Source organism: Ptychodera flava, chromosome 4 (genome assembly GCF_041260155.1).
Source record: "Ptychodera flava strain L36383 chromosome 4, AS_Pfla_20210202, whole genome shotgun sequence".
In the NCBI taxonomy this organism is placed as follows: domain Eukaryota; kingdom Metazoa; phylum Hemichordata; class Enteropneusta; family Ptychoderidae; genus Ptychodera; species Ptychodera flava.
This window is the reverse complement of record NC_091931.1, coordinates 36,396,030-36,417,389: the sequence shown is the minus strand read 5'-3', so window position 1 is coordinate 36,417,389 and position 21,360 is coordinate 36,396,030. Positions and strand designations below refer to the sequence as shown.

The window sequence follows — 21,360 nt, the reverse complement described above, 5'->3', positions numbered from 1 at the left end:
TCATAATTCCTGCCATTTACGTCTAAATAAATAAGTGGTTCACAAGGCGGTCGGTTTCGTAGACAGCATCTTGCATTTATTCGTGGATATCACCCAGTCACCAAGCAGAAGTGTAGCGTTTTAGATACCTCGAAACACGGCCTCCAGGTTGTCCACATGGACACTGTGTCTGCATTTCATGGAGAGTAGCACATTGGAGGGTTGTTTAACAGCTTGTACCTCCATGAAATTTAGAGTTGTATTGACGCTGCATGTGAGCTGTACATCGGTCAGCTTATCTTGCCGTGGCTCTGGGCAAAGAGAAGGCCTCACCTTTGATCTAATGGATGAATTGGAGGGTTATTAAATGTTTACGTAAAACACGACAGGAACTAATTGGGACAATAGGATCTTTTCATTTTTTTAAATTTATCAAAAGTGTTAGGTGCCCTATAGCTGAAAGTTGCAATATTATAAATTACCTGTAAAAACAATGGCAAAAAAGATGAGCTTAAATTTACTGATTAGACCAACATAATTACAATCCCAAATAAGTTCCGAATGTCTTGTATGTGTTCACATCTTCGAGATGGCGCTTTAATATTGCCGGTATATATGCTGAAATAAGATAAATCGTTATCTTACTAGGTGTAAACCACTGCACGGTTACTATATAACATGATTTACTACTGATAATTACATCATGGTGGTGATAAAGTAGGTTTGACAAAGGTCGTGTTAAATATCAAACCAGAAATCGTGCCTTCAGATCCGCATTTTGTCAACACGCAAATGGTATCATCACTGAAATGGGGAACAAGGTAAGTGAGAGACACACAACCTGTTTTCCAGGCGATATATGTATGGAAGTCATCAAACACAACCTGTTTTCCAGGCGATATATGTAAGGAAGTCGTCAAATGCCTTTTGCCGTGACGTCATCGTAAACATTGTGGCGTTATGAAACCTTTCGCACTTTGTGAGTCCAAAAGATCCTGTTTTAGCATTCGCACATATCCTGGCAATGCTATAAAAAGGATCGTTAACTGAACACGACTTATCAGGATTTAGATTACCAAATTCAGTGTTCATTTGACAAGTTCAGCGTAAATACATCAACAAAAGAGGGTATGGGTGTCATGTCTTGTGACAAATGGTTTATGATGAAGTGTAGTGTTTAATGTAACGAAATTTCGAAACGGTCAGACGAGCTTATCTGCCTTAGGACCCCTTCTAACGGCAACCGAAAACGGGGTCACACCAGGTCCTTGGGGCGAGCATGTATACACATACACCCTCAGAGGTCTATGTCATACATAGCAATGTCAGTGGCTTCCAAAAGTCAAATTTAGACAAGCTCACTAGTACTGGTCGTACGTACAAAAAAAAGTCTTTTAGAATACCTACTGTCTTTAACTTTGTTTCTCAACGCCTTAGCAAATATCTATAAAACTTACATAAATAAAACCTTGGAGACATGGGCGTCCCCGGGCTTAGTTTTTGTGTTGGTTACTCCAGACCAAAGCTACTAGACTTTTGGTTCAATGACAGACTAGAAACTTTGTTGTTGAATACCGGCGGCGACGCTATTATACTATATTTCAACAACATTATGTCATATGCCATGAATATATATATTATATATATATATATATATATATATATATATATATATATATATATATATATATATACACACTATATGGAGTAACAAACACAAAACCACACACACACACACACACATACACACATAAATATATATATATATATATATATATATATATATATATATATATATATATATATATATATATATATATATTATAATGGGAACCGTCCAGGAATCAACCCAGACAATCAAAATCAATGGCACAATTCTTGTACAAGTCAAATGACAATTCATGACACAGTTCTCAATCGGTAAACAAGTCGGTGTAATTTTAGTTTGGATGTAAAATCGAAAAACGCACAATGCATCCGCTTTTAAGACTTTCCTGGATACAAAAGTGAGGGGTCAACGAAAATTGGAATTGGAATTGTCATTCTGTATATTCTGTATCATCGATGCATCATCTAAATAACTTTGCATCCTCATCCTCTCGACATTTAGCTGGAGTCCCAGAAGGTTGTGTACTTGGACAAATCCAAAGATATCGAGGCTGAAGCCAGAGAAAAGACCAAACTGCATCTTGAAAATGAACGCCTACTAAAACAAGCCGAGTCTGTCAAGAGACGAGACCGTAATAATGATCTGTTCTACGAGGTGGCTCTCCAACGACGCGCCATCTTGGATTACCAATTTGGTGAAAAGCACGGTTCGCAAAGTTTTCGCTCGTTCGATATAAGCGATTTTGCAAGCCCTAAAGCCAGGCTGAGAATAGCTTTGATTGGTCCGGCTGGTGCTGGTAAAAGCAGTTTTATAAACACATGTGAGAGAACTATCAAGATATCCGATAAAGGTAATAAATCGTTTCATTTCTGCTTTCCAGATAAAAAAAACACATGGACACGAACCTAGCCTCAAACATACTGTTCCAATGTTTGACTATGCGGAATTTCGAATAAGCTAATTTTTCAGGTCAATAGCTGAAATCGTCGATTTTAAAATCCGAGTAAATGCTTCTTTCAGGGTCCTGTGAAGTCTTCACCGGCGGAGAAGGAACAATTCGTCTCCAAGACTACCTAGGTGGTATCTGCGCATTCCGCTTGGTCGATGTTCGAGGACTGCAAAGGGTTGACAAGGACGAAATGATATCGTTGAGACGTATCTTAGATGGCAATATTCGACCTGGAGAAGTTATCGACTTTGGCAAAACCGACAGCGGACAAGGTATCAATTTTGAGATCCCGCTGCTAGATCGCATCCATGGCGTGATTTGCTGCTCCAATCCAATGGATAAATATATCCAAGACGGGAGTCTTACTAAAGCTCTAAGTGACTTTCGAGAGACCATGAGAGAAAGAGGTCAGTAAACGGTTGTCTATAACGCGACATGTAGAGATCTGTCATAGGCATAGTGTAATGTCGTGCCAACTGCAATTTCGATATTAATTAATTCTAGACCGTGGGAGAGGCCAACAAGCAATATGAATGTGATACAACCAATCTGTGCGACTGTTCTCGAAATTAAACATAAACACATGTATCTATTTACACTAATATAAGGTCGTTGATTGCAATTTATAGGCATTTTCTAAAGGATGTCTACTATCAAAATCTAAACAATAAATAACGGTATCGAAGACAGGTTTCACTTGAGCAAAGCCACAACCGCAAGAAATTCACTCCATCCTATAAAGCTACGCATACAACACTAAGTCTTTAACCTAGCCTGTTAATATTTTCATCACCGAGTGTGTAAATCGGTTTAAATATGTAGGCCTAATTGAAAAGGCTTGCAAGGCACCTGCAGTGGAGCATACTATTGCAAAGTAACAATTTAACTCTGTGTGTATTAACATTGTACAATAAATTATTCTTAATTAATGTCCTAAAAACGGTAATTTCTTTCACATTTCTCTCTCTCTCTCTCTCTCTCTCTCTCTCTCTCTCTCTCTCTCTCTCTCTCTCTCTCTCTCTCAGGAATTACTCCCGTCTGCGTAATAACCCATAAAGATAAAATATCTAGTGAGGCAGAAAAAAAACGCCTAGTGGTAAGAGTCGGTATAATAATGTCACAATTTATTAATCTTTGTGTGTTACTAGCTTTGACACCGTTTAATGCACAGTGTCAAACAGGAAGGTTAGAAGTTAGTCCTGCTTTTCTGTTTCTCGCCGATCAGACATTAGGTATTTTCCACTTCTCTTTGCAAAGTAGTTTTTTTCCTCCTTTCCCCAACAAATTACATTTTTCTTTTAAAACGAGAAACATAGCTCGATGTTGTTATTGTGATAATTTTTTGTCATCGACGGCAAACATGATTGGAACTAATTTGGGATGATTGGATCTTCATATTTTTCAAATTTCTAAAATATGATAGGTGCCATACAGCTGAATGTCACAATATTACAAATTACTCATAAAAAACAAGTGTGTAACTTAAAAAGAAAAGCACATGAGCTTACATTTGCAGATTAAATCCACATTACTTCGCCATCCGATTATCCCAAATTAGTTCCAATCGTGTTCGAATTTATTTTTCAACAATAACGCTGCATGTTGTGAACAGGGCATTGTGTCTTCATTGTACGTGGACTTATTTTGGGGAGAATATTTAGAAATCGTCTTCGTTTTGCAGATTAAAAGTAAAGAATATGTCATCAAAAGCTACACCTAATGTCCAACATGCACTCATCTATTTTGGGTTTCGCTGACGTAGCTTTGCTTACTCATCGGGGTAAAAATTTGATTGAATAAAATGAAAAATAAAAATAACCCTATACCAGTACCCTGGGTAAATATACCTTTATCAAATATTGTACATTGGACTTCTTTTTTATGGAACCTTCGCAATAAATTGCTCACGTAAAACTTAATCAGTGAAATCCAAGCTAAAACGAGCGAGTGTTTGTCCCAAGTTTAAAGCTGACCTTCACTATAAGGATTCTGTGGCGCGAACCAAATTGATGGTTCGTCATGATTTTATGATATCTACAGGAGAACGCTTCCGCAGGCACCGGATGTGCCAAAAATCATGTATTTGTCCTCCGTAACTACACACCTGAACACAGCAAACGCGACCCCATCGTCGAACTCGACGTCTTGAGGGTGCTACATTGTGCCTTAATGGCAGCTGAACGCTTTGTGATGATTGCCAAGCAACGGGAGTTAGCAGAGACGACAACTGAAAAGACAGGCAATCGTTCAAGTCTGTCTAAACCAACCTTAAATTTCCCTGAATCCTCGAAGTCAGCAGCAAAACAACTACCACATTACCAGAATATCCATGTGCTAGGTAAGATCCTATCGCATGTATCATCTCAGAGAATAAAACCGAGACACTGCATCCTCCTCTTCTGTCTATTAGGCTCTGGAACATCTGCCCTTAGATATTTAGAGTTATGTGAAAAATTATATCATACCAGTATATCGATGGTGCAAATATTGCGATCTGATTGGCCGAGACACGAAAAGAACCTTGGTGGGCCCTATATTGGCGATAAACCACGGCTGGCATACGAGCGACATCTCAGCTTGAGCAACTCCGTTTATGACGTTCCACGCCAGAATTTCAATACACTGTTATGATATGATAGCAATAAATCACACCCAGCGACGGTATACCATGAGATTTTGACCAGTTCACTTCATATATGCACTCGCTATCGCTCGTGCATGTATGTCGTGAACTGGTCAAAATCTAGGTATCACACCTGTAAGCTAAGTAACGGAACGCGAAATCAATATTTAAACCAAGGGAGTCGGTTTATCATGCAAATTCTTTTATAGAGGTTTAATGTAGACTTGACTTCTGCATTTCATTAACGTCACTGGTCCATTTTTTTCAGGACCAATGGGCTTTTTAAACGATTGCTCAATTCAAGAATTTTTCCAACAAGTTATGGAGAATAATCCGCTAACTGACGTGAGTGTTCTTGTAGCTTTGTAAGTCTGTTCACCTAGCGTTCTATGTACACTCTTAGTGTCGCACCTGTATCCACCTAGCGATCCTACCTGGAGATGGTTTATTTAATATAGAACAACCATCAGGTGCGATCGCTAGGTAGAGACAGACAGGTTGAAGCTACCACCCAGTAAAACCCAGAGTACAAGTGGAGACGGTTGCGACGTTGACATCTGATTCTATGGCCTCATAAGAATACAATCATATGTTGATTGATAACTGATCGTCACGTTTTGTTTGTATCTTTTTCAAGTTTGTAATACAAATAAAATGAAAACTAAGCATCATGATGATATACGTAGTCGTTGTCATCATCAGCCCCATTATCATATTTCTATGATAATTGTTATAATCTTAAAATTGTTCTCGTTGTTAGTGATGACTGTTTGTTTAATAATTAGAATTTGCAAAGAATAACATCGGGCTCATTCTCGATTATTACATCCCAAGTATTATCAAGTCATTTTGATTGGCCGAGACTCACTCATATAATATGGAAAAAGTGATATCGCTTTAGCATAATGCGATTTTTGTACGATTGGTTGATGCACCTGTTTGTGCGTTAGAGTATTGATACGCATAAGAAATCGCGGCAGGCTGGTTGCTAGCCCTGAACTCACTTGCTGAATAAGCTGACAATTTTGTTGCAATGTTTCACTCAGTTCACGGGCTTGTTACAGAAAACTCAGCGTGCCCATCTCCTTGTGAACAACAAGAAACCACCACATATTATATTCGTGGACTTACAATTCAACTCTCTCTCTCTCTCTCTCTCTCTCTCTCTCTCTCTCTCTCTCTCTCTCTCTCTCTCTCTCTCTCTCTCTCAATAACATTACAGGAAGCAGAATTGGAAAAGCTTCAAACTGAGTTGCAGAGACTCGGTGTACGTACTGTTTCGGCCTTGTTCAAAGTCTGGGAGCAGGTTAGTCAACGGTTGATCAGGGACGTAAGGATCAGAGACTGCATCGCCAGAGAACTCGAAAAGAAAATGTGCGGTGCTCCCATTGCCAATGTTCTGTAACATGCAGTAGCATAACACTGTCTCGGCCACGGCCTCAAAGAATGCCTACTTTCAAAAAGCACAGCATATGAAAGCGAATACCGGCAGAATTGTAACTCCTAAGTCGTAGGACCATGTTACGATCTTATCAGAAATACTCCCATAAACCATACATGACCTGTTTTACTGGACAGAATACAAAACGGGCAGTGCTTTCGGCAATACAGTGTCATTTAACATTTCTCAGATTTTCATGGACCCCATGGAAGATTAAAACCATGGACCATTTTCCCGATATGTGCTTGTAAATGGGAAATCCTTCATTGTGAATGAATAAATTATAAATCAATAAATCAATAAATAAATAAATCCAGGGCCACGATTGTTGTATGAACCCTGTATCTGACATAACGTCGAACACAGTAAACATTGTGTGAGTAACACAAAAATATAAATAGACCACAGAATTTATAATGTGTTTCGGCTGATGTCAATGCCATTCACATTTCGATTATGCACATTTTTATCGTACTTTGACTCCTTGAAATATGCAAATGATCAATATCCCTTGTCACAACCAGACACAGACCAAAAGCAAGCAACGAATTAAAAGTCGAGATACATTTGTTGGATTGTAGAAGCGGTAGTTCTTAGCTTAGAATATTGGTTGTCCGTGGATTGTGCTTGCCAACTTCCAACCATGCAGTTTATGTTGTCAAATCTCGTGCCTGTTCCCCATTGATAACATTGCATTATTTGGTCTGCACCAAAATACTGTGGACAACGTGCCAAGGAAATAAATGACCGTTGGTGGCGGTGTTTATGACTGATGCGACGACGATGATTATGATCATGATGGATGACACAAATCCGTGTTGTTGTTTGTTGCGGTGACGACGCTGGTTTCCACGAGGACGACGATGACGGTAATGATGATGGTTATGGCAATGAAGATGATTACGATGATGATAACGACGACAACGCCGACAACGATGAGGATGACGAATATGCCATCAAAAGTTTCACCTATTTTCCGCTTCTGTGGTCTAAGCTGGCCATTCTGCATTGCTCTACATGGTGACGGCTTCTCTTGGTGCCGTTGATAAGGACGACTTGCTACGTCACTTCACTTCAAAAGTTCACCCCATCTTTGACACGCTGTTATCCGTTTTATCGAAAGAATGTACTGAACAGTTCTGTGTTTTTTTTCAGTATTTACGAGTCTTATCTAATTGTTGAAACGCACTGTAGCAGATGATCTAAAGTCAAAAAGTTACCCAAGTAAGATAATGTAAAAATGTAAAGTGTCAGCTTAATACAGCGTATCGTGGCGTTGCATTTGTCCTCATGTAATAATCTACGCAATGGGTATAGTTTATTGACCAAGATTTCAGAATCATTACACCTGTATGGACGTGGTCGAAAATTTCACTAACAGAGAGGAAGTTCGTCGATTGCCATTTCATGTATTTTTTTATCATTTCATATGAAACTCCATTGCCTGTGTATCATGCACTGTACAGCATCTCATTAATCTTATCACATTTGTGACAAAATTTCGCAACTTCCGTTTTAAATTTTTCCTTAAAATACTTCATGGCAACAAGAACGTATTGGTATATTTGATCAATATCAATATTCAAACCATATATGGATTGTTGTGTAGTGGGGCTGACGTTTACAATATTAAGATATGCAGTAAAGGAAGTAACACTGAAAATATATGTATAAACACTCGACACCGTTGGCGGCTGTTTTATTTCCTTGCAGGATTAAACTACGTCTGTACTGCCAAAGCGCGTGTGAATAAGCAAGTTTTCTTCTCAAAATGCATCCAATTCAGCTAGTTTATGCATCTCATACTTATTTTCATGCTCCATAACTGTATCGCACTATGTATGTATTTTTTCTGTCTGCAGTTCTTAGTTCCGCCCTGCAAAATGCCCTGTTGTTCAACTCATTAACACAGGTTTATTATGTATAATTTATGTATGTACACTTTAAGCGTTGACAGACGAATTTCAGCCCATCTACTAAAATTAATCTGTCATCATATTGTACACAATCAGTGGTATTGGCAAGACTGATAGTTTACAGGTCACCCTCAGTAGGATGCATGTGTTTTGTAATGCGAAAACAATAAAAACATCATCAAAAGTTACAATTTTGTGTGTACATTTGCAAAAGAGAAAGTGAGAGTGCAGAAGAGGTGCTTATGGGGGGATGTGCATTCACACAATAAGATGTCACTTCCTTTCAACATGTAATGGTTGTTATAGGTGTTGTCAGTCTTTATTTTTCAGAATCCATCACAATTCCATCAATATGTCTTCACTTATCGCATGGAATGCCGAAAGAGACAATGCTTATCGCTACACGCTTTCATGACGTCAGGGAATTCACGTTGTGAAGAGGTTAGTTTGACACGAATGCTCTTCAAATAGACACCTCAACTGTTTATATTATTGATTTTTCGATGACAACCGCTCTGTCACGGCTACAGTGTCGACTAAAGGTCAGAACGATTTGGGGACGATAAACAGCGCATATGCAAATTGGATGTTGTGGCTAAAATAAAGGTTTAATAGAGATTTAGATCCGCCATGCGTTAACCAGGAAAGAGTTCTGTCATCGACATGGGAAACAAGGTACGTGTCTTATTATTGTTCGGCAGTACTCCTACCTTCTTCATATTCAGTTGCTTGAAAAATTCTATAATTTCTTCCAAGTATAGCTGTAAGCTTTACTTCACTAGCAGAATGAAAAATAAGTGTGTAATTTCTTTGACAATATCTCAAAATAGAAGACATATCACGACAGAGAAGTTTAGGCAATTATAGAAATATAGAGAAATATAGATAAGTTTATTTAGGTACTGATGGCCTTTTAAGCAATTATCTAAATAAACACGTATCGGTAAAGTACGATCTTTGTGAACCAAAGTACGCATGACAAATCTTCAAATTATGTCAAAATCGCCGGTGATAAATCGTTTTCTTTCAGTGATGGCCGTTTAATAGACGAAGAACGACTGAAACGTTGCATATTCAACCAATGGATTGTACAATCGCGCTTTAAAATGGCACCACAATATATATGTGTTACTCTGACTATTCTCATCAATGTCAACAGCGTAGTTTCCCCATACAGCATTTGAAGAAGGCAATTCATACGCAGAGACGCTTACCGACAACTCATACATCGGGCTAATTTTATCGTATTGCGGTCTTGCAAGCGTTATTGGCCGAGCGACTAAATTCAAGAAGAGTAATTCATAGCAAATAGCGCCCTCACGAGCGAGCGGTAATAACTTTTGAGTCTGACCAACGCCACTGAAAGAAACTCCAAATATCTTGTATAAGATCTTAGGTAGTTCACCACTCTCTTTTCAGACGACAAAAGTTGTATCAGTGAACACACTGACTTCACCAACAATCGGCTTCCTCCCTCACGCGTCCATTCAAGCTATCTTCCTGGGCAGCAATTCATGCATTTTTATAATTTATTATACATCTCTTTTCGGTAACCAGCAAGCTTCGAAGAAGGTCGTATATTTCGACAACTCTACAGTTATCGAGGCTGAGGCTAAAAACAAAACAAAACTCCAACTGGAAAATGAGCGGCAACTAAAAGAAGCGGAACTTGTGAAGAACCAAGATCGTAATAATGATTTGTTCTACCAGGCGGCCCTCCAGCGTCGCGCCATCTTGGATTATAAGTTCGGTGACAAACACGGAATGGGAAGCTTTAGTTCGTTGGACATTAGCGAATTTACCGATCCTAAAGCTAGATTGAGAATAGCCCTGATGGGTCCGGCTGGTGTCGGTAAAAGCAGTTTTATAAATACTTGTGAAAGAACAATCAAAATCGTAGATAAAGGTAACGTGCTACTTGTGGTCTATTGCCTGTATCTTCTCCATATTATAATCATCGTTATCAAAGGCATCAACAAAGTGTCCATAAGAACAACGTCAAGTATCAAACAACAAGGACAATGTTAATAACGACAGCAAAGTAATAATAGTAGCAAGGAAATATCGTCGTCTTTGATGATGTTTATATCGTTTTCGTTATCGTATCAATTCATCATCATACCACCATCTACGTCTGGTCGTCAACATCATCATCATCATCATCATCATCATCATCATCATCATCATCATCATCGTCGGGGCTCGAAATTAACTTTTTACCTTGGTAGTCCACTTGGGCTACCATTTTCTGAAGTTGGTAGCCCAGTGACAATGGCTGGTAGTCCATGAATATTTTAGTTTAGGGATACTGTTCTCGTCCGAGTATAAGCCCTGGTTCAGCAACACAAAATAGCAGTAATACCAGGGGCTTCAACTCGAGAGACCCCATGTTATGTGTCAAGAACGCTTAATTTATGCTAATTTATGTACATTTTTAACACTTTCTATCACTTTCAAAATCAGCTTATACATCAAAAGAAATTGTAACTTGAGTAAAAAAAACAGAAAAAAATATTCTCATGATCTTTATGAACTGGCATACCTTGCTACACCCGAGTCTCTCTGTACAGAACGTAATACATTGATACTGGTCAACAACCATAGATAAAAGACAGCGAAACTCAGCTAAGCTTAACTGATATAGTGTTTTATATTACAATTTCAAATCAAATTGATTGCACAATCTCTTGATATCGAAGTGACAGTTTTGTGAAATTCCAGCATCAAAACCCTAAAACTTGACACAAGTACAGTTTGTATGCTGCCGATCAACAGTATAGTGTGAACTGGCATGCAAAGACTGCACACGGAAAAGCAACTCAACATTTTAGTATCAAATGCTCTGCATCTTGTGAAAACAACAACATATAGCAGTGAAACTTGTAATAGTCTCAAGGAAAAACTCTTCACAGATGAAAGGATAATTGCTTCAAACAAATGAAACTCCATGTTGACTGCATTTAGCTCGTCCTAAAGTGACGGACATCGCACGAAGTATTTCATGTCCCAGGCTTTGGTAGTCCGTTGTGGGCTACCATTTCATGGACTTTGGTAGCCCAAGGGAAAAGTTGGTAGTCTGTGGACGCGGGACAACCGCTTATTTCGTGCCCTGATCATCATCATCATCGTCGTCGTCGTCGTCGTCGTCGTCGTCATTATTATACTCATCATCATCTTCATCGCTGAAATTCATTTTCACTGCGATCAATTTGCACCCACATGAAAACCTTCATGTAAGTTTTGTTTCATGAGAATCTACGATCTGACATATAGGGTCTTGTGAAGTTTTCTCCGGCGGCGAAGGAACAGTCCGTCTCCAAGATTACCTGGGTGGAGTGTGCGCATTCCGCTTGGTCGATGTTCGAGGCTTCCAAAACATGGACCAGGACACACTGGCGACGGTAAGAGAAGTTGTAGATGGAAACATTCGGCCAGGGGAGGTGGTGAAGTACAAGAAGAGTTCAAAGGGCGCCAAATATGAAGTGCCGCTGCTTGATCGCATTCACGGAGTAATCTGTTGTACCAGTCCTATGGACCCGTACCTTAGAGACGGGAGCGTAGTAAAACTACTTGACGAGTTTCGGAACATTCTCAGAGAAAGAGGTGGGATGTTGTAGTTGATGTTTATAATGTTTTGATATTTATTGTTGTCCTCGGTTGAAAGCATATCTTGCAGTTATGATGAAAAAATACATACACCAGTCAAACGATGATGAGAATAGGTCCAATATCACAATTCACTGTTTTCTCGTGAATTTGCTATCTTCGACAGACCATAATCATTATCACGTAATGTCGTTGCACAGCCATGGCAATTGGTGGAAGGACGGAATTTATGAATCGTCCCCTCAATTATAGTATGAGATCAAGTCAGGTAATTGTCAAGGAAAAGTGAACCATCGACATCTTTAACAAGCATGAACAATCACCATCGGCATCAAATAGCTTTACTGGACATTGTAATGATTTTTGAACTATACAGGCCTCTTTTGATATCATCACCTGCATCTGCTGTCTATAATTAATAAGTACTTCACACGCTGGAAGGTGCATGAACTTTCCCTTCCAAATTTCATCGTTTTTTGCTTTTTTTCATTCAGGAATCACACCAGTAATCGTTATAACTCACAAGGACATGATAGAGAACCAAGAACAAAGAGAACAGATGATCGTAAGTCAAAACTTTGACAACAATTTCCGGCAATCGGACGGTAAAGGCGTTGTGCACGCAAGGAATCATGTCCCCAACGTTAACTTGTGTGGGTTTTGCATCCTGCGCACGCGTTGTTTCTTTGAGTTCTTCGCGGTAGAATCACTCATCGATGTGTCACGTGCTTGGCCGTTCTACGGATTCTAGTCATTTGATTCCCAGTAATATCAGAGATTTCGGTGTAAATGTTTCAAAGATACACAGAGTGTGTGAATTTAGATATATATTGTAAAGCCATGCCGATCTATTGTTGATATTGTTGTATATGCACCGCCAAGCTGGATCTAAGAAGAGAAGAAAAAGTCTGGTTTGGAGTTTTTTGTATTCTAGTATAAGTGGACCACGGGATATCGACACACATATTGGCTTGAGTTCACTGGCCACTCTTGCCCAATGAGTATAAATTATTTCCAGAGTAAAAAGTGAAGGGAAAATTGCAATAAATTGCCATCGATATATCTCCACTGTGATAGCTTTATTGACGTTTTTAATTTGATGTATTGGACTGGAGAAATAAATGTTTCACGTTGTTAGGGACAAAGTCGGCCAATTTTCATGAATTTTGTTTGATACTAGATACAACTGAATGAATGGGTTACCATGCATATATTCGACCCCGGTTTTAGACAAATTAAATGAAACCATCGCGAAAATGAATTAATTGTCATTACCATTAATTCATTTTCGCGATGGTTTCATGTATCATGTCTAAAACCGGGGTCGAATATATGCATGGTCACCCATTCATTCAGTATCTTTCAACACGTCAAACAATATAAGTAGTATCTTGTATCAAACAAAAATCATGAAAAAATGGCCGACTTTGTCCCTTTAAATGAATTTGTACTCGGGATTTAAAACGGACTTTGTGCTTTAGGTATGTAAAAGTAAACAACCTGCATGCTTTCATCGACGTCTAAATAGGGGATTTGCTCATTTACAGGACAAGATCTCGGCCGCCACAGCAACTGCCAAGAATCACGTGTTTTTCCTGCGGAACTACACGCCTGAGTTCAACCAACGGGACCCGACTATAGAGCTGGACGTTTTCAGGGTTCTCCACAGCGCACTGGTGACAGCTGAACGCTTTGTGAAGATTGCTAAACAGCGAATGATGTCCGACTCAGTGACGTCTCTGCCACGCGCCGCCAGTTATTTAAGCTTAACCAGTGCAACATTTGACTTCGAAAGATCAGCTCAATCGTCCCCAACACGATCACCTTTATATGAAAACGTGCAGTTACGAGGTACGTTCAGAGTTTATCCACAGTCACTTGTGATCGGTCTATGCCCCCATAGACGTGTGTACATATGCCTGAGAAAAAGACATATGTACACACGTCTATGGGGGCATAGACGCCGAGCGGAATAGACCGATCACAAGTGACTGTGGTTTATCTTGTATTATATACCCTTTTTCGTCCATACTCGTTTTCCGTCTCCACCCCTCGTTCCATCAGTTTAGGTCCCTGTCTGATCCAGTAGTTATCTGTCCATCCACCGGCCAGTCTGCTGGTCAAACTACTAGCGAGCTTTTGATGTTTCTATGTTATTACTATTACATGTGTATAATTTTTGTAATACACAAAGATTAATAAATGGTTACATTACATCAATATCGACTCTTACCATAGGGCCATTTTTCACTAGATATTTTATCTGTATTAGTTATTACGCAGACGGGTGTAACTCCTGAGAGAGAGAGAGAGAGAGAGAGAGAGAGAGAGAGAGAGAGAGAGAGAGTTTATATTATATTGGACTCGTTAATTCTCTTTACATTTCCAATTCGCATTTTGAATTACACAGTCTTTTTATTTCTTTCAAAACGTTTTCCACGATAGCATCAAAGATGTCTTTGAACACTTGTTCGATTCAAGAGTTCTTTAGGCACGTTACGGAAGAACACAATTTACCAGTAAGTATAGAAAGTGATTCCCGAGTGAAAATCTTTTAGGCGTTTATGCAAAGATTGACCTAATCTTCTTTTATTTGACGGAATACTTCGAAACGGAGTAAAGCTGTTATTTTTGAAGTCACCTTGCCAGTCCTATTGCAAGCCTTTGACGTATTATTAAGTAACACAGTATGATCTTCCAAATAATTTGTTTGTCAACATTATTTTTTGTGTCCGAAATGTTATCATAAACACCAATCCAATGTAGCTCACAGGTAAGATTTTGTTGTCGATCACTACTTTGGTTTGACTCGGTATTATGGTATATCAGATAGAGACATACAAAACCCTCCATGGTCTATGAGAAACACATGGGGAATAGTCATTTATTATAAGTGTGATTGGCCTACAAAGTCCAAGGGATCAATTTACATTTGAAAAGTGCAAAGGGGTATTTTTTCTCTCAGCGCTCAAGAGGGGGCGGGAGGTTCCAAAATGCTCACTCATTGAATAAGCCTTTTCAGATGTACAACAATGATGTTTCTCCTTATTTTTTTGTACTCAGCTGCTTTCTTAAAAGTCAAGTACCTACACTTGTGCAGTCTTTTCATTTTTATGTTTATAAAAAATACAGTTTCTTGTTCAAAAAATCATGACGGGATGTCTGGTGTTCCAATCGTGAGCGAATCGTTTGTTTTATCCGATGTTATCGTCGACAAACCAGTTATAGTCCCGACTAGAATAGAATGTGTGTTGTTTTGAACGATTAATTTGTACGTAACATACTCTGTGGGGAAAAAGAACATGCAGTCGTTTTCTTCTTCAAAATTACGAAAATATTACCGAAAGTTGCAGCCGTACCCACAACTGTCTCTCCATTACTTGCCTTTGAAAGTCTTTTACAAAGACTTATGTTGCAAAAGCCAACGACTCCGAAGTGGAAATCACAAGTTCCCGGCATGCTTTGGTTTAGGAAAGGCAAGTCGCACGTGCAAGCCAGGTAGTAAATTCAGGAATCACAGTACTAGTGCAAATGTTGACACTAGAAAAACAAATTAGGGCCTACCTAACATGTACCGATATTTGAAGCTAAATGACCGCCACCCTCGTGTTCATATTAACTGTACGGGTAAAATTAAATTTTTGGATTTTTTCACAAAAGCAAGGCAACGAAAACTTTACTCAATCCACGAATTTCAAAATGAACCCTTGAAAGTAGTGGACCGTAAAAGAAAAAAATCACTTTACATTAAACGAAGACCCTGGCTTTGGAGAAAAGTTTACATCCTGTGTTGTTTTCTTGGTAGCTGTACTGTTGAGAAAAATATTTTTGTAATGCTATCCGCTTTGATATTAAATACATAACTGAAAATACACATAATGTAACAATGTCGACAAAAACGGTCATAAAAATGAACCGGAAGAAAGTCATAAAATTTTTTATAATATTCTGAGTGGGTCATCAAGTTTTGGTCAGATTTGGGTTCGTTAATTTTACTGAACCCTACAAAAGAAGAAGAAGAGATTGCAACAATAACTGAACGCTCCCCCCATCTTAGTCGTCACTTTTCTGACTGCTACGATACCCCGGGGGAATGGTCAGACTAACTGAAGGTAGGCCTAGTTTTGTTATTGTGGTAAAATTTATAAGGCAAAGTTTTGACGCTTATGTAGAACCTTTCAAATGCAAAGTAAGAGAGTTTCACCAGTGGTATTAAGGCAACATGTAAATTCTTGAGCTCGTATAACCCTTTTTCTCTCTTCTGATTGTTTGTTTGTCTCTATTTCTCTCTCTGTCTGTTTGTTTGTATATCTTTCCTTGTCTGTCTCCCTTATATACACACGGACTCCCCCTCTCCCCTCCCCTCTCCCCATCTCTCTCTCTCTCTCTCTCTCTCTCTCTCTCTCTCTCTCTCTCTCTCTCTCTCTCTCTCTCTCTCTCTCTCTCTCTCTCTCTCTCTCTCTCTCTCTCTCAGGAATCTGAAATGGCGAAGCTTCAATCGGATTTGCTGAGACTCGGTGTACGGACATTGGCAGCTTTGGTCAGAGTCTGGGAAAAAGTCAGCAAACAGATGATTAAGGATGTACACATCAAAACCTGTATCGCCACGGAACTTGACAAACAAATCAATTCTCTGCCAATGGCCACAATCTTGTGATAAATTGTCGTATTTGAGCGTAAAACTGATCCCCTTAATCTGGAGAGCGCCCCCAACCATGTACCCTTCGCTTCGTCAGAGGAAAGTGGTTTCGGTCTGAAAATAATATTTTGCACCACCTAGACATGTGTTGATGCAGGAGACCAGAATAGGCACCTATAACTTCGAGTTATTCTCAAGACTAATCATTCGATATAGCTTGCTAACACTGTAACTTTGCTCAGTAGACTCTGTATTGTGTACTTTATGTGACATTTTTATGTGGAGCGAATTTACTTTCTATATCGAAACACAGAGGCAGTTTACATGTACAGGATACAGCCAAAATTTACATGGCAACAGTAGTTTATTTTCATTTTATTCTGAGAGATTTCGTCTGAAATCTGGTTGTATGTCAGTCATGATGACGACGATGGCCACAAAAATAACGACATGATGATAAACGACACAATAACAATGACAGCAACGAAACGAAACGACAACGAAAACAACAACGACAAATCGGTCATCAGTCCTTCAAGTCCTCTGACAAATCATATAGACCATCTCCCTTCTACGACTGTGTGATTTTTTCTTAAAGACAATACAATACTATGAGAAAAACAAACACGAAAAACATAAAAAGAACAGCCATCTCTTCTTCTTTCTAAACGTAATTTTAAACAAGTGTCAACAATAAACAAACATGATACCTATTCTTGTCGTGAAGACACAGATGAAGTTTTGGCGACGCCTTTGTCGATGTGCTGTAGTTCAGTTCAGTTCAGTTCAGTTCAGTAGCTTAATAAGGGAAAGGTATCGGTTGGAGAAGAAAACTGGATTTTCCTTTTCACATTGCTTGTAAAAACCAGTTCTGCCTCAGCCATGTGACAAAAATCGGAGTAGTTAGAGATTTTCAAGAACATATTTACAGGAAGTGTAACAGTTGGCCATAGCGCTTTGTGCTTCCGCATTACATTTAAATGACAGGTCGAATTTTTATACTGTATAAGTTACACTTTGGTTGATTAAAAGTAATTTGTTTCTATACTAATACCGTTTGCCGTCTAATTTTACAAGCTTGACCTGCAACTCTTTGTTAATGAGTAAAGAATAGGACTGCTAATTTAGATATCGAATGTAATATCAATATGGCATACTGCGATATTATAGAAAACACGCTGTTAACGTTTTATTCAAACACAGCCGTTTATTTTCAGATTTTATTAAGGGAGCGTTCAGTTTTTACGGCTGGGGGGGGGGCCGGCAAAATCTTGTCGCCGGTGTTCAAAAAAATATAGACCCCCCCTGCATTTTTCGTGAAAAAAAGATGACCCCCCCTTTGTCAGACGAAAAAAATTAATGACCCCCCCCCCCAGCTTAAAAATAACTAAAACCCATATGTCAAATTTACCCGCATGGTTTGGATTTGAACTCCGGTACGCGGCGCACTTTATTCGTGTAGCAGAGATGCCAGTGCACAAACTTCTCAGCCACATCCATTGAAACGTCTGTTAATTAGGACGACTGTAAGGCAATTTTTAACTTCATTTCCATAGACAACTCATGTCCATGGACATTGTATAAAGTGAACTTTATATTGGAGTGGTTCGCCAAAGGCAGCCCTCCGGTTAAGAAGGTCATGGGCCATTACGTAAAGTCAACTTTATTCTAGTGGGCCACCAAAGGTGGCCCGCCGGTAAAGAGGGTCGATCATGGCTATTGCATAAAGTAGATTTTTCTGGACAGGGCCGCTGAAGGCACACAGCCATTAAGATTGCCGTGGGGTATTACATAAAGTCAATTTATTGGAGTGGGCCGCCGTAGGCGGCCCGCCGGTAAAGAGGGTCGATCATGGACATTGCATGAAGTAAACCTAATTGGAGTGGGCCGCCAAAGGCGTCTGCCCGTTAAGAGGGTCATGGGTAATACATAATGTATATTTATTGTAGTGGGCCGCCGAAGGCGGCCGCCGGTAAAGAGGGTCGATCATGGCAATGGCATAAAGTGAACTTTATTGTTGGTATTATGTTTTTGAAAATGTGGTGACCCCCCCTTTCCTACCAGTGAAAAAGCGATGACCCCCCCCTTTGCGGATTCCAAAATTTTGATGACCCCCCCCCTGGATTTTGCCGGCCCCCCCGGCCGTAAAAACTGAACGGTACCTAACTAGTCCGTTTGAGTATGGCCCATCGCTGTCACGATTTTTAATGCAGTGGATGAATGTATCTTGCAAACTTTTGGGTAATTTTACATGTAGGCCTAATTGGTAGATGTATGCAGCCTATTGCTATTCCCACCCATGAACAACCGCGCGTACATTTTGATGTTTAAAGAGGGCTGTAACCAGGTCAATTAAATGATAACATATTCTGGTTTTTCACGGTAGACTTATTCTGCGCAAACAGTAAAAAGTACGCCCTCTACACCAGTGGACGTGGAGAAAAGAAATAAGCAACTAGACATTCAAAATGGCGGCCCAGGTTGTCAGATTTGACCGGAGGTAGAAGAAAAATTGCGGCTGCTCATCGCTTTGTCTTTTAAATTTCATTTCATTGAGTGTATGAGTCTCGGAAGAAATTCTAATCATGGAAAAGAGCGACGCTAGCGGTGGGGTACCGAAGAAAAAGGATATTTTCGCTGCCAATATGCCGGCCTCTGGAAACTCTTCCACGAAAATGAAATTCGCCGTGCTCATTGGACTCATAGAAGTAGGGGAAATTGCCAATAAGGATGTTGTGGATACCGTTTTAAATCTGGTAGGTTCAATATACCAACGTGACCAACGAAAATGCGTACAAATATTTCCATGCTTCTGTTTTTTTGCCAGGTGTATGAAGTTCGCCTAGAATGGCGATTTACCTACGTGACTCATCACAGAAAATCGAATTTTAATATTTACAACTGGGCTCACAGTGTGAGCCCGGTGTCATGCACACCTTCAGCAGGGCGTATTCTACGGTTTATTTCAGTGTCCGCCCGTCTGTGCTCGAAAGCGAAACGTTTAAGTGGCGTGCTGCGTGGCTGCGCTTCCGTAACCTCACAGGCGCACCTACATGCCAGAAATTATTATTAGAGGAGGAGCGGCGCTCCCGCGTACTGCCCGGGCAGCGACAACAGATTACAGATCAACTCACGTTTAGTGTCATTCATTCTCCCATTCATTCATTGCGCGTAGCATGTCGCCGACACTAATGAAAGCGACATCAACGTTTTGAGAAACACAGTTCCCCCTGCTTAGTTTCAATTAAGTTTCAATTTAAAATCAAATCCGTCCGTTGGTCACGTTTGTCCCAGTGGCGAAAAATGCCTTCAAGTATTATAATTATAAACAGATAACAAAAGAAGCCGTATGCATGAGACTGTAATTATACACCATAGGCCAGATTCATTCAATACATTGAAGAGATCATTTTTTTTTTCGTTTTTGCAGCAGGGTTTGGTACATAATGAATGGCATGACTGATAAAAAGAGGACATATTTTGATAATTATCACATCAAGTGTTGCATCTACCATTTTTGTTGGAAATCATAGTCTGTGCAAACAAAGTAACAAAAAATCAGTGGAAAATAAATAATAACCCAGGTGAAATTCATAGATCATATGTGTGTGTCGTATCTACCATGTGGTTGTGGAATGTTCAATGGGAGAGTGCAAACATTTTTTATTGTTTTATTTTGGGGAAAAGTACTTTAATGAATAATTTAATTGTCTCACATGAACGTGGTGAAATTGGTGAATGAATGACTGACTGGTATTTTGATTTTAATTTCTGTTGTGTAAGTTTTCGCATAAATTTGTGCCTTTCCCTGTGTGAAAACAATAATTCTGAAAAGTTGACATGATGGTCTATAGTTTATTAGTGGCATAATGGTCAGAGATATTAACTGTAGAAAGTCTGTATGGGTTTCAGTCGCTTCACACAATATAAATAAGAATATTCGCTTTACTCAGATCACGCAGGAATTCTGATATGATAATGTGTCTGTATAGCACAGGTTCTTATCAAGTCCAGTTGAGAGTATAATTTGACGGTATCACAAGTGTGTAAAGAATGCAGAGCAATGGAAGACAGTCCGTTTGCAAAATGACCTTGGTGGGGTTGATTAGTTCTGTTTATTTTAATAGTCATGATATTGACAGGTCAATCCCCTGTCAGTACTGCAGAACTGAAAGCAAAATCTTGTGGCAATCCAGTCTGGAGACACTGTCAAATACCATACCAGGGATGTCATTGTAATCTGGATCATTTCTGAAGCGTATATGCTGACAGGCATGAGCCGGCCACTAATCCACATGCAAAACACTGCCGGATAGAAATCTTTATGAACAATTATTCATGAGAACGCGTCAGTGTATTTCATTTCAACACATCACCTTCTGTACTTTGGGTGTCATAATATGAATTCTGAACTTGATGATGAATCTGTTATTATTGTGTCATTAAAAACCACGATTAGTATAATTTTAGATCAAGGTATGTGAACATGATGATGAAAATTCTTTTGGAATTTATTTTCCTAGGTGTGCCTGTGAAAAGGCATTCTCCGTCAGTTACATATTTGCCGCTGTGCATTTTTTCCACAGTCTATGGAGAGG

The 21,360-nt window shown here is 39.3% G+C and overlaps 3 protein-coding genes across 5 annotated transcripts in view; all 3 read left to right on the top strand.

Annotated features, from left to right (window-relative positions):
- The first annotated feature begins 677 nt into the window (after positions 1-677).
- On the top strand, positions 678-6,899 carry LOC139131619 (interferon-induced protein 44-like). Of its 2 annotated transcripts, XM_070697747.1 has the most exons (7): positions 678-800; positions 2,090-2,438; positions 2,609-2,944; positions 3,563-3,633; positions 4,578-4,875; positions 5,429-5,505; positions 6,383-6,899. In XM_070697747.1, the coding sequence occupies exons 1-7, from the start codon at positions 789-791 to the stop codon at positions 6,563-6,565; spliced, it is 1,326 nt and encodes a 441-aa protein (XP_070553848.1). In that variant the 5' UTR covers positions 678-788; the 3' UTR covers positions 6,566-6,899. The 2 variants fall into 2 exon arrangements, with proteins under 2 accessions (XP_070553848.1, XP_070553847.1); XM_070697746.1 differs by lacking the exons at positions 5,429-5,505; positions 6,383-6,899 and having other exon boundaries at positions 4,578-5,239.
- A 1,911-nt stretch (positions 6,900-8,810) lies between these two features.
- LOC139131618 (uncharacterized) lies at positions 8,811-17,813 on the top strand. Of its 2 annotated transcripts, none has more exons than XM_070697744.1 (7): positions 8,811-8,958; positions 10,075-10,423; positions 11,791-12,120; positions 12,618-12,688; positions 13,671-13,974; positions 14,569-14,642; positions 16,598-17,813. In XM_070697744.1, the coding sequence occupies exons 1-7, from the start codon at positions 8,887-8,889 to the stop codon at positions 16,778-16,780; spliced, it is 1,383 nt and encodes a 460-aa protein (XP_070553845.1). In that variant the 5' UTR covers positions 8,811-8,886; the 3' UTR covers positions 16,781-17,813. The 2 variants fall into 2 exon arrangements, with proteins under 2 accessions (XP_070553845.1, XP_070553846.1); XM_070697745.1 differs by having other exon boundaries at positions 8,848-9,192.
- Positions 17,814-19,230: 1,417 nt separating this feature from the next.
- Positions 19,231-21,360, top strand: part of LOC139132260 (neurobeachin-like) — a 240,835-nt gene continuing 238,705 nt past the window's right edge. The window contains 1 exon segment of the mRNA XM_070698649.1: positions 19,231-19,518. Coding sequence (XP_070554750.1) covers positions 19,348-19,518 — 171 coding nt within the window. The 5' untranslated portion in view covers positions 19,231-19,347.